The sequence below is a fragment of the Engraulis encrasicolus genome, chromosome 23 (genome assembly GCF_034702125.1).
Source record: "Engraulis encrasicolus isolate BLACKSEA-1 chromosome 23, IST_EnEncr_1.0, whole genome shotgun sequence".
NCBI lineage: Eukaryota > Metazoa > Chordata > Actinopteri > Clupeiformes > Engraulidae > Engraulis > Engraulis encrasicolus.
In genome coordinates this window covers 30,395,330-30,410,919 of record NC_085879.1, presented here as the reverse complement: position 1 = coordinate 30,410,919, position 15,590 = coordinate 30,395,330, and the positions used below count along the sequence as shown (strand labels likewise).

At 45.3% G+C, this 15,590-nt stretch overlaps 3 protein-coding genes across 6 annotated transcripts in view; 1 reads left to right on the top strand and 2 right to left on the bottom strand.

The window, feature by feature from the left end:
• Positions 1 to 11,005, bottom strand: part of nsd1a (nuclear receptor binding SET domain protein 1a) — a 41,667-nt gene extending 30,662 nt beyond the window's left edge. The window contains exons 1-10 of one of the 3 annotated variants that reach the window (XM_063190054.1): positions 10,749 to 11,005; positions 7,772 to 8,712; positions 7,020 to 7,170; positions 6,348 to 6,520; positions 3,441 to 5,427; positions 3,205 to 3,317; positions 2,298 to 2,619; positions 1,891 to 1,982; positions 1,547 to 1,604; positions 909 to 1,084 (exon numbers count right to left, since the gene is read on the bottom strand). In XM_063190054.1, the coding sequence (XP_063046124.1) occupies positions 909 to 1,084; positions 1,547 to 1,604; positions 1,891 to 1,982; positions 2,298 to 2,619; positions 3,205 to 3,317; positions 3,441 to 5,427; positions 6,348 to 6,520; positions 7,020 to 7,170; positions 7,772 to 8,695 (3,996 nt within the window). In that variant the 5' untranslated portion in view covers positions 8,696 to 8,712; positions 10,749 to 11,005. Of the gene's footprint in view, positions 1 to 908; positions 1,085 to 1,546; positions 1,605 to 1,890; positions 1,983 to 2,297; positions 2,620 to 3,204; positions 3,318 to 3,440; positions 5,428 to 6,347; positions 6,521 to 7,019; positions 7,171 to 7,771; positions 8,713 to 9,105; positions 9,281 to 9,364; positions 9,924 to 10,748 lie in introns of those variants that run through there. The other 2 variants (XM_063190053.1, XM_063190052.1) reach the window with 2 other exon arrangements.
• LOC134440116 (uncharacterized) overlaps positions 1 to 15,590 on the top strand; it is a 209,537-nt gene that overhangs the window by 124,921 nt on the left and 69,026 nt on the right. The window lies entirely within an intron of this gene.
• si:ch1073-44g3.1 (uncharacterized protein LOC797133 homolog) lies at positions 11,193 to 14,198 on the bottom strand. 2 transcript variants are annotated; one of them, XM_063190457.1, is made up of 2 exons: positions 13,954 to 14,198; positions 11,193 to 13,216 (listed from the first exon to the last, which is right to left on the bottom strand). In XM_063190457.1, the coding sequence occupies exon 2, from the start codon at positions 13,210 to 13,212 to the stop codon at positions 12,409 to 12,411; it is 804 nt and encodes a 267-aa protein (XP_063046527.1). In that variant the 5' UTR covers positions 13,213 to 13,216; positions 13,954 to 14,198; the 3' UTR covers positions 11,193 to 12,408. The 2 variants fall into 2 exon arrangements, with proteins under 2 accessions (XP_063046527.1, XP_063046526.1); XM_063190456.1 differs by having other exon boundaries at positions 13,966 to 14,198.

Sequence of the window (15,590 nt, the reverse complement as noted above, 5' to 3'; positions counted from 1 at the left end):
CATTATTGGAAAGGGCATCAGTGTTTCCCATACATTGAGAAAACTATGGCGGCCCGCCTGTAATGAGTTAGGTGACAGGCCTTCATTGACAAGGCAGAGGAGACATATAGAAATTAATTAATTTCTGCATATAGAAATTAATGTGTAATGAATGTGAATATAGATAAATGTTTAATATGTTGTTCAGCCCTTTTAATGGGAGGCATTTTGAAAAACTGGCCCTGTGACCAGCACCCCTCATGTAGAATGTGTACGCCTATGTGTGTGTGGGGAAAAGGCATAGCCTACCCTCTTAGACCCTTTTTGTTTATGCGTTAACAATTTCACAGTAATCTTAAATTCTTATCTCTGCTCCTTTCATTACATAGACCTCTGCATGTGTATTATGTAGCCTTATTTCTCAAAATATAAATGGCTGAAATGTAGGCCTAGGCCTATAGTTTCTCCATGCGCCAATGTCATACTGTACTCATTGTTTTGCCATTTTGCATTTACACTGCGCGAATACATCCCGTCACCCAGCCCCCCCCCCCCAAAAAGGCCTGCGTGAAAAGACACCCCCCCCCCCCCCCCCCCCAAAAAAAAATCCCGGCTGCCCCCATAGTTTCCAAAATTTCTGTGGGAAACACTGGGGCATGCAATGCAGTGTCATATCAAACATGAAAAGACTAGAACGTACGACGATCCCCTCGATCGTGTATCATTGGTTAGAACGTTCCAATCGCATTCCACACATCATATATGTTAAGTAGGAAGTGGGCTTTAATCTCTTACGTCAAGACTCAGTAATGTCATAGCAATGTTGTTACAAGGTGCGGGTAGTCTAGTCTTTTGTCTAGTCAGTGAGCCAGATAGCCTTTGATGCGAAATCTGCAAAAATAAAAGACTAACAGTAAGTTCTGCCTTACCTCTGAGTGGGGGAGCTCGTCTCCATTCACACTGGCCTCAGCGTCCTCTTTTGTCCTGTCCAGGCTTCCGTCGTCTCCCTCTTTAACACTGAGTGGGGCTGGAGGGGTGTGCTGAAGGACAGGGGACCCTACGGGCCCGGAGTCATTGCTAGCCTCCCTGTCCAATGGCGGACACACTGCGGAAGTACGCAAGGATGCAAGTGAGTCAGTCAGTCAATCAATAAAGTTGGATATGGTTAGGCTTCTTCAAGAGTTCATTAGTCCCATGTTTTATAATATCAAGATTGGTGAACTCCATTAGATGAGACCTGCAAGTGATTGTGATTTTCAAAATGATCTAAACATTTTCTTTTTTAGTAAACTTTTCCAAATTTTGCTTGGCCTGTCAAATGGGCAGAAGATCATGTAATCATTAAAATCCCTCGTAACTAAGTGGTTACAAATGGTTAGTAACTATTGACAAATTATTAACTATTGACTACTCACTAATCAATTGTCACCTTGGAATTCAATACTGAAGGCATTTTTGCCTCAAATTTACTTAACTACAAATCTACTTGATTTTACTTTGGAATTAATAAAGTAACTCTACATATTTTTATATACAGCTTAGTGTTTTGACAGAGCTCAGTCCTTACCTGGAGAGGGGGAGGGACTTGGCAGGGTGACGGCTGGTTGTTCTTTCCTCATTGGCTTCTGGAAAACAGAAAAACAAAACCCTTATTACTGCACACCTGACCTAGTTTACAAGCTGAAGGAAGCCACCCGATTTTAGTACCACCACTGTTAAGTCACAGCCAAAAATCGAGAATCAGCATCCAAACCGTTTACTTAAAAGGGAGTAACTCAAATTACTGAATGTCTTGCTGCTTTCTTTGGTACGAGTCGTAAAAGCAGCATTCATCACAAGAGAACGTTTCTCTGTGCAGGGGGGGGGGGGTGTCCTTTTCTTTGATCTTGGCTGCTTGGAAATTGTGCTTACCTTCTTTTTCAGGTTTCTGTTGGACTCCTCCTCAATGACACATTCTAGAACTTTGTGAGAGGGCTTCCGTGGTCTCTTTCGTTCCGAGAAAGCTACAAAAAACCATCCAGAACAGAACAAAACAAACAAGACATAAAATCAGTAAAATCCCAAGAGTTGTCTGCAATTGGTACCTTCATTTGGACACAAACTTCAAGCCTTTTATTACTGCTGTCATACACCTAAGCACACTTGGGAATGTTAAAACAAGACTTTCATAGTGTGTACATTTGAATTTTAAACAGACCACCACCACCACCACCAACACACACACACACACACACACACACACACACACACACACACACACACACACACACACACACAAACACAAACACACACACACACACACTAAACAGATAACTTACAGGAGTCTATGCTGCCAGGTGTCCCGGCTCCAGTTCCCAGTGACGGAGCTTCCTGGGGAGAGTCGGAGGACTCCCCGCCAGAGACGACGGCTCCTTCCGACGGCTGGTGATGATGAGGATGAGGATGATGCGCAGCAGGCTGAAGATGAGCATGGTGCTGAGGAAGAGGAGGTGGTGGGGGAGACTGGTAGCGTTCAGATGCAGAAGAGGCCTTGGACTGCTCTGTGTCTGGGGAAATGGTCTGCTTGTCTCCTATTGACCATCTATTGACGGGTGTGCCGTCCACTGGTGAACCTCCACTTGAGTCACCGGCTCCAGCACCCTGCAGAGATACAGAAGATTAGGCAGACGAAAACATCAATCTCAAAAAGAAATGATCTAAGAAGAACTCATTAGATTTCTTTTTGGGTTTTTTTTTAATCGTCTCACAGGCGATTAAAAAAACAAAAAGAAATCTGGTGAGCGCTTCTTTATTCATTTATTTTTAGAGATTTGAGTTTATTTCATTGACCAAGTTAAGCACCCATTGTAGAGCACTAGACTACAAGGTGTTGAGCATGCTTCCTGATCCTTCTGCAGATGTAAACATATCTGCACAGAGCCAAGTTCACATTTACAATATTTTCGCAAGGCATGAAAAGGAGAACATCCTATACACATACAATACCTTAGCTCATTATTTATCATGCTGAATAAAGGCTTTATATGCATATTGTGACCTTCTATTCCTTGTAATTGTGTCAATGTTTGCCCCTACTCAAGCAGTTATGTAAAACAAAAACACTGTTTGGTTAAATTCTACTCTACCCCTATGACCCTTCAAACGGTCAATGACTCTGAGACTCCGAGATCCTTTTTCCTTTTTGGTGACTTGTATTAAAAGGGAAGGACAGGAGAGCCGTGTTACCATTTTAATTGGCTCTGGGGGTTTCTTTGTCTTCTTCTTTGGGCAGAAAATCTGCTCATACTCCTCATTCCACTCCAGAAGTCGTTTGCTTGGTTTTCGCAGTCGCTTGTTTTCTAAAAAAACAACATACCAAATAAAACATTTTGTGTTATCTTCACTTAGTATTTTTAAGTTAGCCTGACACAAAACTGAATATTACATTCTTCCCATTATAGTCTACAAAAAAAACCCCTTACCTGATCCTTCTCTCTTTTCTCCCACATCTGTTTCTTGGTTGCCAAGGTGACCGTCTTTGAAGAGTCCGTTGAAGTCCGAGGGCAACTTCGCGGGCGTCTGCTGTGCCGAATGAGCTTGATCGCCTTCCTTCAAGCTGGCACCGTCTGCTGTGCCCGTGCCCGTGCCCGACTCAAACGTCTGCCACCGCTTCTTGGGGGCAAATTTGTTGGTGAAAGTGTAGGAGGAGCTGGAGAGGTCTTCCGCGGGAGGCAGTCCCATTTCAAGTGCGTCCAAATCGGCCGTTGACGACGACGAGTGCTGCTGCTGCTTCTGTTGTGAGGAGGAGTTCAGTGTTTTGCTTAAGAGTGCTGTTTGGGATGCCGGAACGTTGGTGTTCTTTCCTTCATTTCTCTGCGCGTCCTTTTTCGCGCCAGACTTAGACTTGGCCTTGCTTGGCCTGACATAGGAGGAGGTCCTGCCATTCTGTGCTTTGGTCCCTGGTGTGGTGGTATTGGTGGTGGTGGGGGTGGAGGTGCGGGTGTCCTTCTCTGGGATGCCAGCCTCTGACGTCTCCTCCCCAGAGGACCCGGGCAGAAGAGACGGCTCCTCCTTGATCAGGGTGGACGAGGGTGGGGTTGGCACGGTCAGGGGGTTCCCCTCTTTCTCCCGGGTGTCGTGCAGGTCCTTCAGTAGCATGAGGAAGGTGCTGAAGTGGTAGTTCTTCTGCGACTCGCCTTTGCCTCCTGAGTCCCCCTCCTCCTTGCCTGGGGACCGGAAGGAGGCGTCCTTGCTGTCCTGTGGGGACCCCAGAGGGGACAAACAAGGAGACGAGAAGGAGGTGGAAGATATGTCCGACATCACGTTCTCCTGTTTGACTTGGACCGAACCGGCCGACGATTTAGTAGCGGCAGAGGCTTTGGTGAGGTCCTCCTTTTTGACCAGAGCGCCATTGCAGACGTGATTCTTGTCCGGCTTGCTGCCTCCGCCGTACTTGCGGAACGGAGACGTCGGAGGACTGTGGTCAGGAGGAGAGAAGGTCAAACGGGCCGAGTCGCTCTCGGCGTCAGGCACCAGTTTGGACTGCCAGCGCCTTTCCAAGATGTCTGCCAGGTCCCGGTGTGGCGACAGGCTCCCGTCCTCCTCCTCCTCCTCCTCCTGCTTGATGGACTTCTTCTCCTCAGACTCTTCACAGGCCTTGAGAGCTCGCGTCATCAGGCCACTGCTGGCTGGCAAGTGGTGGGAATGCAGGTTGATCGCGCTCTCTGTTGTCGAGGGGCTGCTGCTGATGCTGCTGCTGGCTGCTTTTTTGTTTTGGAGCGCCAACTTCTCCGCTCGTTCCTTGTTGGCCAGCTGCTTCACGGCTAGGTCTGCGACGACAGACGATATGCTCTTGGAGTTCCTCTCCCGTTTGTCCCTGCCGGTCTTTTTCACTACAGCGGCGGGCACCACGACAGGCTTCACCTCCTTCCCCAGGATGGTCTCCACCACAGGCTTCTCCCCCTCGGTGCGTTTCGGACATAGTATCCTGGGCACCGTATCGATATCAAAATAGCAGTCTTTGGTGTCTTTCTTGAGGGCAGCCGACACCGAGGGATTATCAAACACCTCCGATTTCTTGTTGTCCTCCATGAAGCTTGACAGCGATTTGTTGGGCGTTTCTTTGATGTTGATAACCGTCTTGTTGAACACAGTGCACACCTTCTTTTTGATGGGGGTGGGTTTCTTTCGGCTTTCCCTTGTCAAGGGTGGGCTCTTCAGGGGCTGGTCATCTCCGTTGGAGAAAAGAGAGTTAGGTGGTGGTGGTGGAGGGGAGATGGGGAAAACGGTCGAGCAAGAGGCTGAGTCTGATAGCTTTTCATCAGCCACCGGACTGGTGACCGGACTGGTGACATCCCTCTCCCAGGGTACAGAGGAGGAGATAGACAGACCGTTCTTGGGGCCCGATGGAAGATGGGCCTCTGCTTCCTTCACACTGGCTTTCCACGAATCCATCAGGCGTTTGGGTATCTACACAATGGACAAGGACAGAGTGTTAGCATACAATGCGCATTCGCTCTGTTGCAGACAAATATAAACAGGTTTTGAGTTACTGTGTCACTGCATATGGTCATTGACACCTTCTGTTGGTAACAGTAGAAAATGTTTGCTTAAGCATGATTACAGTCAGTTTGACCTCAATGCACCCAATAACTGTAAACAAGGTTTCCCTTTGGCCTAGCATCCACTGTTGGGATAAGGATGTGGATGTTTACAAGTGTAAAGCACGGCATGTTAACAAGTGTGGTGATCTGGGGAGTATACTAAAGGCTCTTTTCCACTGCCAGTTTTCTGGTAGGCCTACAGCTCGACACAGTGCGACTCAGACACCACTTTTTGCTTTTCGAATAGGCACGACACAGCTCGATCGTAAAGCAAAAAGTGGCATCCAAGTTGCGCTGTGTCGAGCTGTAGGCCTACCAGAAAACCAGCATTGGAAAAGAGGCATAAGAAGGTGGTTCAGCAATAAACCAGGTTAAGTTAACCTTCTACGTCTAGTAGAAAGGCCTGGAGTCTTCGTTTCCTTAACTAAATGATGCCTGCAGGTATATCAGTTAGCAAGTTTACCACTTCCTGTAGGTTAACTAAGCCTGGTTTATCACTTAACCATGTACGTCGTATACCCCCCCCCCCGATCTAGCCAGGCCGTGCCCTTCAGCATTGCTTCTAGTCAGGCCAAGACCAATACAATATCGTTCCTGAGCTCCCAAAAAAATCGAGAACTCCTCCCATTTTGTAGGGAAGCATACAACCATTAGCAAATCAAGGGAGGCAGGTCGAGGATGCAGTTTGGGAAATGTTAATTGCTATGTTCTTGGTCAGACCAAGTCTCAAATAGATTTAAAAATCGATGATAATCAGGCTACCCTTGATCATCCTTTATGCATTACCGTGTATTTGTAATCTTTCTCCTTCTGCCTCCCTCTTCTTCTGAGAACAGGTAGTTTCTCAAACTGATGTCCGCCCTCAAAGGGTAACGTGGCTTTCCCCGGGACCCAGGCCTTGTCCACAACCTCTCCAAATGTCCTCAAGAAATACAGCCTGCAGGGCCGTCGACTTGGGTCTAATGCAAAAAAACAACAAACAAAACAAACATGTTTAACATAATAAAGCCATTACAAATATATAATAAAGCAAAGCATCATCTCTGAAATAGAGGAACAGAGTGATTCATAGTCTAGTTTAGCCCCTAAAAACACTTTGTATCTACTCACAACTCCTATACACAGACTAATTCAATAATAATCTAGCTCTTAGTTTTGGGCTTAACACAGTAAATAAAAGTTGTTAGCTGTGTGTGAGTGCACAATGCTTTTCATTGACTAACAACGATGATAACTTCACAGAGATTTTCAATGATGATATGATCCCAAGTCTAAGATGGTTAACAAAGTAAATATCAGTTATTGTTTGTGTATAACAGTTGCCATTTGAAAATCATCACAGTATAATATAACCTTTCATTGAGTTTCAACCTTTCAATATAACTTTACAGATGATGTTCAATGATGACGCAACCCTTAAGTTATTTGTGTAACATGACCACATACTGTAATAATAACCTTTCATTCGCGTGTGACTTCCAGTTGGTGAATCACAGGTCACTTCGCAAGGCCACCAGGGTCGGCGGTTAAACTTGGCCCACACCACGTCTCCCACACCATACCTGACTCCCGGCACAGGCTTCTTCTTAGGACTACCGGTAGTACTTGACTAAAATGAACAACAACAACAATAGGCCAAAATATAAACAAACAAACAAAGAACATCAACATATTTTAGGTTCAAAAATGATAATAAATTCTCTGACTGCCATATCCAGGGAATGTATTGTCATCATTGAACCTGGGTGTACAATACCTTGGACTAAAGAGCACCCAAACCCAAGAAGCCAACAATAAGTCTGGATAGGAGCATGCCATATTCTACAAACTCAAAGTATCAACATATTTTTGCCTCAGCTCTAATATGACCTTGTTGTTACCAAAGTGACCAATATGTTCCTGAAGACTCTTAGAAATGTTATAACAATGTTATGATGTAGTTGAGTGTTTTCCCACTGACAGCGAGTCAGATCACCGGCAATCTCCTCAGCATCAAAAGCGTAACATTCATTTTAAATGAGGTGAGAGAAATGAGCATCAACACCGACTGTAGTATTACACTGACAGGAATTAATGAGGAGTTATGAATATTTGAATAATTGCATGAGTAATGCATCTATTTACAGTAAGATAGTAACTAACACCTAATAACCAACACCACATACATGTGTGCACATAAAATCATGCAATTTCACAGCCAGCCAGCTTACGTTTGAGTATGAACCATTAGGTGAGAAAGCATAGCCCATTGAGGCCATGTTTTCTGTGCTGGGCAAGTCACAGTCACTGTCAGAGAAGTCATCCATGCTGTCCAAGTCCACCATATTATTAACCTCGTCCAGACCATGGGACATGATAGCCGGGTCTGGCTCCGGTATGTTCTTGGGGACCAGACTGGAGACAACGGGTTCGTGTTTGTAAGTGTTCGAGCTGTAGCAAACTTCGGGGAAGTCTCTTTTTCTGTTACATTTGTTTGATGATGACAACGGCGGAGACACCATGTTGTCCACATCTCCAGCACCGCTGCCGTGGTGGTGTTCATGGTAATCGTCATCATCCTCGTCCTCGTCCTCGTCTTTGCTGTCGAATAAGGTGGACTCGAAATGCAGGTAGCCGTTGGGGATGGGAGGAGAGTGCTCCATGCTGTCGGAGCTGAGGGGCGAGAAGCCGTTCTTGTCCGGCTCCCGAGGGTTTGTGGCGTCACTGTTGGTAGGGGACAAGGGGGGCGCGTGACCCAGTCCGCCCCCGAAATCAGTGCCACCCAGAGGGCTGCTGTGCATGTGCAAGTGATTGCGTCCGTGGAAGTCCTTGTCCTGCACCACTCCGCCGCCGCCACCGCCACCACCACCACCACCCAGCTCGGGCCGGTTGACCATGGTGGTGAGGTCCTGTAGCCGCCTTAGAGGGCTGTAGCAGACCGAGGAGGAGGAGGATTTTTGCTTATTGTTGTACGGGGAGTGCTGTTGTTGCTTGGGCGCCTGTGACTTGAAGGCCGCCTTCGACAGCACAACAGAAGAGCGGCCCGTTCCACCACCACCGCTCTTGTTGAAGTGTCCCGCCGAGGTATGGAGATCCTGTTGGCCGGACTGATGAGGAGAGCCATCCCTCACTGCCACTTTGCAGGACTGATTCATGGTGTCATGACTCCATCCTATCACAACAACACAGGCAGAGACACAGAGAGAAGATGCAAGTTTAAAAGACAAATAAAGGCTTACGCTCAACTACCAAGCATGTTTAGACACACAATGGCAACATACACAGTGTCAACTCAACAATGATACATAATAGCTGGCAAGCCTATGGAGGTGTCACACAGATCAGCCAAACGGCTATGCTACCTCGCTGTGTGGCGCGCTACATTTGGTGTTAAGGATTTGCCACATTTCTGATCATTACCACATAACATTTGTAAGGCACGGATTAACAAAGAAAGGTTTTCAACCACAACCAGCCACGACCGAGCTCAGGCGTAGCCTAATTAGCCGACATGGACTGGCAACCTCTGGCCAGGCCGACAAGACAGTGTGGCAGACAGATTTACCTAGAAAAATACCGTCATGCGGCGATCCCATGCATCATAACCATCGCGTTCACGTGTATTTCCGTAAGACATGTTCCCCTGTCGATGGCCCTTCAAAATATCATTCTGTATCAAGAGCATCAACCCTGAGTCTAACAGCGTACAATCAACACTAATGCTGCTGCTGCTGCTGCTAGTCCCCATATGCAGACACTGTATGAAAGGACGGTAGGAAACACAGCTAATATCACTTGAAAAATAAAAGTCGCCGGAATCTTACCATTTAGGGATCGGTCACAACAAAACCAATTGAGAGCATTTTAAAATACGACATGTAGCGTTTGTTTTTGTCAATTTGTGAAAGCGGATCTGCAGAATCCCAGCACCAACTCTAGTAGGCCCAGACTCGGCACTCATTCTTTCCCCTCTATCGCCTCCACATCGGCGGCGGTTCCTTCAAAAACACAAAAAATCATCCAGTGACCAAATTCTCGAGATGCCTTTCATTTCAGCGAAGTGTCCATATGTTGCAAACGTAATTGTCCTGCACGCAAGCTTCAAGCAGCCCAAGATTCATTTTGAATACATGATTGTTTGCCTGCTGCCGAATGCCCCTGGTTATGTTAAAACAAGCCCTGACTGACTGACTGCTGGTGAGCGACCAATAGGCACAGCCACCCAACCCCCAGTCTCTGTGCACATTGGGGTTCTTAACAGCATTATGCCCCGGCTGAAACTCAGGTATAGCGTAAATTATAAGGGAAGAGAAAACACGGTCCCCATTTCTTGTGCTACCCTATAAACATTTGTGCGCAACATTGCTGCAGAATGCGCACATATTTGGAGTGGCACACACTGCCCCACTGCAGTTAACCATAACGCCATTTGTTTCCTTACCCTAACAAAGGCGTACTTCCTCCATTTTAAGCATCCGGGCACGCTATGAAATGGGAATAAGACTTAAGTTTGATTATATATTATATCTGTCATTCAAAACTCAATAATTTATATCAGATCGTGTGATCTCACACATCTGAAGTGGTTGCTTCTAAAATCGGACCGCAAAATGGAATACATTATCCGGTGTCCATATACAGGCCACGACATGCTCAACATGTCAACAGCGTGACACCACTGACCAAAAAGCCTGAAAATAGCGAATGTGTCGTATTATTTCAAGAAAATGGTCATTTCACTGTTATGATATAGAAAACACTGGCCAATGAAGACTTAAGTTAATATTTTGGACGATCTTTGTTTTACAAGGTTATAACGCATAGAGGGACTACATTATGGGGGGAAGCGTGTAGCCGAACAGGAAATAGCATCAATCCCTAAAGCATAAAGAGGACAACAACTCATCCACGAACATATATATCGAACATAAGGTGGCCGATTTTAAAAACTCAAACAACTTGATCGCAAACACGCAAAGTCGTGAAATGTTGTCACAGGCATTACCACATACATTTTTCTCTTTTTCGATCGACCCTTACACAAACACTCCCCTTATAAAACAGTCTAGCGCTCTAAACCTGCAGCCCACGTAGGCCTATCGGACATGAAAGCACATTATCGCACATTATATAGGAAGATGGCGAACGAATATTACATCGGTCCCAGGTACAGGCCTCGTCTCCAGATAAGTGCCATGACGGAATTACCTCGAACTGGCCGGCATTTTAGATGAAATTCTCGTGGTCGTTTGCAGAATTTTCCCTCTATCCTGACAGGCCGGTCTCACTATAAACAGGTATCACAGGCTACCCTCTTCAAGCAGCATTGAAAGGACAACTCTGTCATTATAATGGAGATCATCTGAATTGTCGAACATGTCGAATATATTCTCGGTTGTGCCTGCCATTCACCGTGCATATATTATGAAACAAGAAAGTGCGTTTAATTGATTTATCAGAAAGTAAGAAAATACAGGCTAAGCACATGTGTAAAATTGCACATGTTTAGTCTATGCAAATTAAGCAGAGGAGTTAACTAGAAAATATATGGATTTGAGATATTGAGTTGAAATAACATAGGCTGTTACCTTTTAATTAAATACAAAATAAAAGTTTGGTTGAAAAATAAATGTCCACCAACCAAGGTTGCAGTATTGGAGTGATATTTATTGTTATTGGCTATTCATATGTATTTGTGTAATGACACATTTAGCAGTTTGATCGTAAGATAAAAAAGAGAATTAACCAACAGTGAAGTAACTTGTCATACCAGGTTTGATCAACAGTAGATATTGTGAGTACACTGCAGAGACCAAATCACAAAGTATAACTTAGACAAAACATTCATATTTATATACTATTAGAAATACAACATTGTTTTCACACCCATCTTTGCTTTCAAACCCAATTAAAGCAATAAATGTATTATTGTTTTAAAAATGGCATGTTTAAAAAAAACCTCCCTCAGGATTTGATCCTCAACCAATAAACAAACCACGGTTGTATACAAATCAATAATAATAAAAAGCATGGTTTGATATAAAGGACATCACAAAACAACACAGTCACAGACACTTAGGTAAAAAGAAGAGATTAATATATGTATGGTGCTTGTTTTTTGTTCCATTCAAGTGCAGCTTGTGACTTGCAGAAGCTCTGAGTTGACAGTTGCACGTGGCGTGGTAAGGTGAGAAAGAGAGTGAAGACAAAGCACAGTGTATTGAAGCCTATACTGTGGGGTTGAGTTATCATAAGGTAGTGCTATGTGAACCCTCTTCCACCATTTCAGTCAACAGGGAATGCCACCCACTGAATTCAGAAATACCACCACCACCACACCCATCACTGTGGTTCATTGTTTGACAAGGCTACCATCATGCACATTTTGTACAGCAATATAACATACGTGTGGTGATAATAGAGCATGATTATGTTCTTTGGATAAGGATAAGACAAAAAAGGATAGTAACAGTATTACAATGAGGCATACATACATACATACAGAAGTGTTAGTGTAGGTATCAAAAAATCAAGTCGACCACTCAAAAGACTCTCCCAAAACCTCTGAAATTTTGGATGTACAAGTGTCTCGTAGACAGTAACAGCACCAGCACTTTGGACATGTACTCCTCCACACATCCTCTCTCCCTCCATCCCATCCCATCCCATCCCTCCCTCCATCCCTTCTCTATATCTCCATCTTTTCCCTCATTCAGAATAAATAGAAAAAACAAAAACAAAAACAAAAGAAAACGTTCAAGACTGGGACTCAGGCTTGTTGCTATAACAAGCACTTTTTTTTTCTTTTTAAGACTCCGGGACTCCCAAACAACAAACAAAACAAAACAAAGAGCCGTCTGTCTTTCTTTCAGAGGCTTGACACTTGACCTGGGCCGGAGCTGAGTGGCTTCAAGCCCGAGCTGGACTCGAGCTCAAAGACCTGTGCGCACCTCTGCTCGTTGCTGTCCTTGTCTTTCATGGCGGCCTCGCTCAGCGCTCGCTTCTGCATCATGCTGTACGGGCTGAAAGGTGACGGCGGCCCAAGCGCCGATCCATTGTTGTTGTTTGTGGCGGTGGGGGGGTTGGTAGTACCATACTCTAGTTTATTGAGGCGGGCCAGGTTCTTAATGCTGCCCGGTGGGCGCCCAGGGCTGACCTTGTAGCCTGCTGCTTTGGTGGTGCCCAGCGGCCTGCCGGGGCTCGTCTTGAACCCGGCCGCCCTGGTGGTGCCGGGCGGCCGCCCCGTGCTGGTTCGGTAACCTGCCGACTTGGTGGTGCCCGAGGGCCTGCCCCGTCGCCCGCACTTCCCCGCCCCACCCTTCTTCTTCTTGCCGCCCTCGGATTGGGGCGGGGGATGTGGCTGCTGCTGGGGGTCGGTGCCCCTCATCCGCACCGACTGCGGGTGGAAGTCGTTGGGGCTGCCGTCCTGCTGCTGCTGCTGCATCTGGCAGGCCATAGGCTTGAGCATGCTCTGGGGCAGAGGGCCCAGGTTGCCCAGGTTGGCCAGCTGCAGGGAGGGCGGGGGCGGCGGCACAGATGGGTAGAAGGACTTGGTGGGCGAGCTGCACAAGTCGAAGTGGCTGGTCGAGTGCGAGTGGGAGTGCGGCCCACCGTCCTCCGACAGGCTGCCCAGGCCATAGTCGTTGTTGTTGCTGGCAACTTGGTGCATCATCTTTCTGCGGAAGGTCACACATTTAGACATCAACAACTGAATGAGGCTTGCTTTGCAGGCTGCACACATATTATTTTGGTGTATTGCTTAGTAACACATGCAAGATGTATGTATACTGTTGTTGCAGTTATGACCACTTAGTAACACATGTCACATGCATGCAAAAACAACTCATTTACTGTAATGACAGTACAGTTGTCAGATAAGCTCCCAACACCTAATAATGCATGACTGTTTGATAATTACCTCCCCTTGTGTCGACTCGCGTTTATTCAGCACCATTTATTGAGAGTGAATCAATTACTTCTCAGGGCAGTTTCTTTACTGGGATAGCATAGCATGCCATGGCGCTAATTCCTAACCACTGGAGTAATCCATTGGCTAAACTGCATCTGGCACTATGAAGTTAATGGCTGCTGGTGCGGTTGTTGGATCATGTTCGTAAGACCGACTGTGAACAGTTGTTGTCCTTTGCGATATCTGTCACATCCTATAATCTTAAACCTTGTTCTACTTTGCAGAGCCGCTACTTTCAGACTAGCCAAAGATAGAAAGGCGTGTTTTGCTAGACTATTGTAATGTCGGTCAGTGGGAATGTTTTGTTTCACCATGATGCACACGGCTAAAAATACACCAAGACTAGTTGTCCGATTGTGGTTTACACATTTTTACCAATAGGTTATGTTGAAGGTTCGCATGCAACATTGTATTTACTGACATTTCATCGCAAAAATGACATACATTTTACTTTACCTCAACGGTACGCGGGTTGGATTATGGAATGCAATGGGTTAAACATGAAACAGATATCTTCCATCCTTGGAACCAAAGCATATTCTTATGTACGCCGGCAGCACGCCATCCTAAAACCTTCAGAATCTCCTCCGTTATACGCTTGCTCTTCGTAAGGTTTAAATTGTGGCTATATTATCCTCCAGAAATTGGGTTTAAATCAGAGAGGCAGCCATTTTCGTAAAAAAAAAGTGATATTGTACAGGGCCCGCTCGCGCATGCGCAGGCTTCTACAAGGAAATTCGTCTGTTCTTGATTATGTGCCCAGCGAAAACGTAATAGGTTTCTGTGGACAATAAAATGCCATATCGCCATCCAGACAAAGGCTCTTCAGATCCTTTGATACTCTTCAAGCTAGATAATAGTAGAATGGTACGAGTGTAAAGCAGAAAATCATACAGGACTGACTATATATATGTCCTCACTTATTTTTAAGATTTTAATAAACATTTAATGTTTACATTATGGTAGGCCAAGGCCCTATAGGCAGTAGGCTACAACCTGATGACCCCATTGTTATAGGACCTACAGACATGCTTAAAATATTATTTGTCTTTTATGATACAAACAAGCTCTTTCATGCAATACAGGTCACCATTTTATTGCAAGAATCTCAGCATTTAGGCAGAAAAAAAACCATACAACAAAACATAGGTTATACAATCGTTCAGTAGGCCTTCTGTCTGATAGTGCACTATTAGTCCTAAAAACATTACATTTACTCCTGTCGATTTTCATGCACTCACCAGCATAAATGGCCAGGACTACTGTGGTAGGCTTAACATGCTCTTCTATGTGTGTGTGATGAAGGTGCACAAATAGTCAAACGTATGCTGCTTTGAGACTGTGACTTCCTGTTGCATTGTGTGTATTGCATAAAATGTGCTTGCTTAATTCATATTGCAAAGTGAAGTGAAAGGTCAAATCCAGTAGAAGTGCAGTGCAGTAAACGCACCCTGCAATGCCTGGTAGCCTACTGACTGTACTAATGTGAATTGAGCAGTTTATACATGGGTTCACTGTGTTTATAAACACAATGTTATGAGGAGGGGCAAGACACTGGCAGCCAACCACGTGAGCTAATTTTTTGACCGACAGCGGTTTCCAAGAATCAGAGGTTGAGTTATGCGCAGCTAGTGTCACGCAGCCAGGAGAAAACAAAAAATTAGAACGTATTCAGGTGGCCAGGCCAGGCTATGGCCTTTGCTGGGCTTTGTTTTGCTCTGCACTTCTTATGCTGATGTTCTCTGTATTTCCCCACACTCTGTAGGTCTGTTTGCTATTTACTCTATGTCTTCTTTGAAAGTCACTTTGGATTAAAAAAAACGTCTGTTAAATGTAATGTAATGTAATCCAATGAAATCCTGACAGCAAGGCGATACATTTCCGCCCCTAAAACACACCTGAGTTCAAAAGCTAATTGCTATAGAAATCCCCAAAGGAGCAGTTCTTCACCTGATTTACTGCAAGGTTGACCTGTGTGTAGGTCCTGTCTAAAGGGTGCAATACAAGAGGAGACTTTTTCGGCCATGTTGCACAACAGGCCTAGCAAGGTTGGCAGCTATTTTTCACGTGTCATACAGTGT

Bases quoted from the DNA above. Each gene is read 5' to 3' on its own strand.
- si:ch1073-44g3.1 (XM_063190457.1), bottom strand. From the start codon at position 13,212: ATGATGCACCAAGTTGCCAGCAACAACAACGACTATGGCCTGGGCAGC.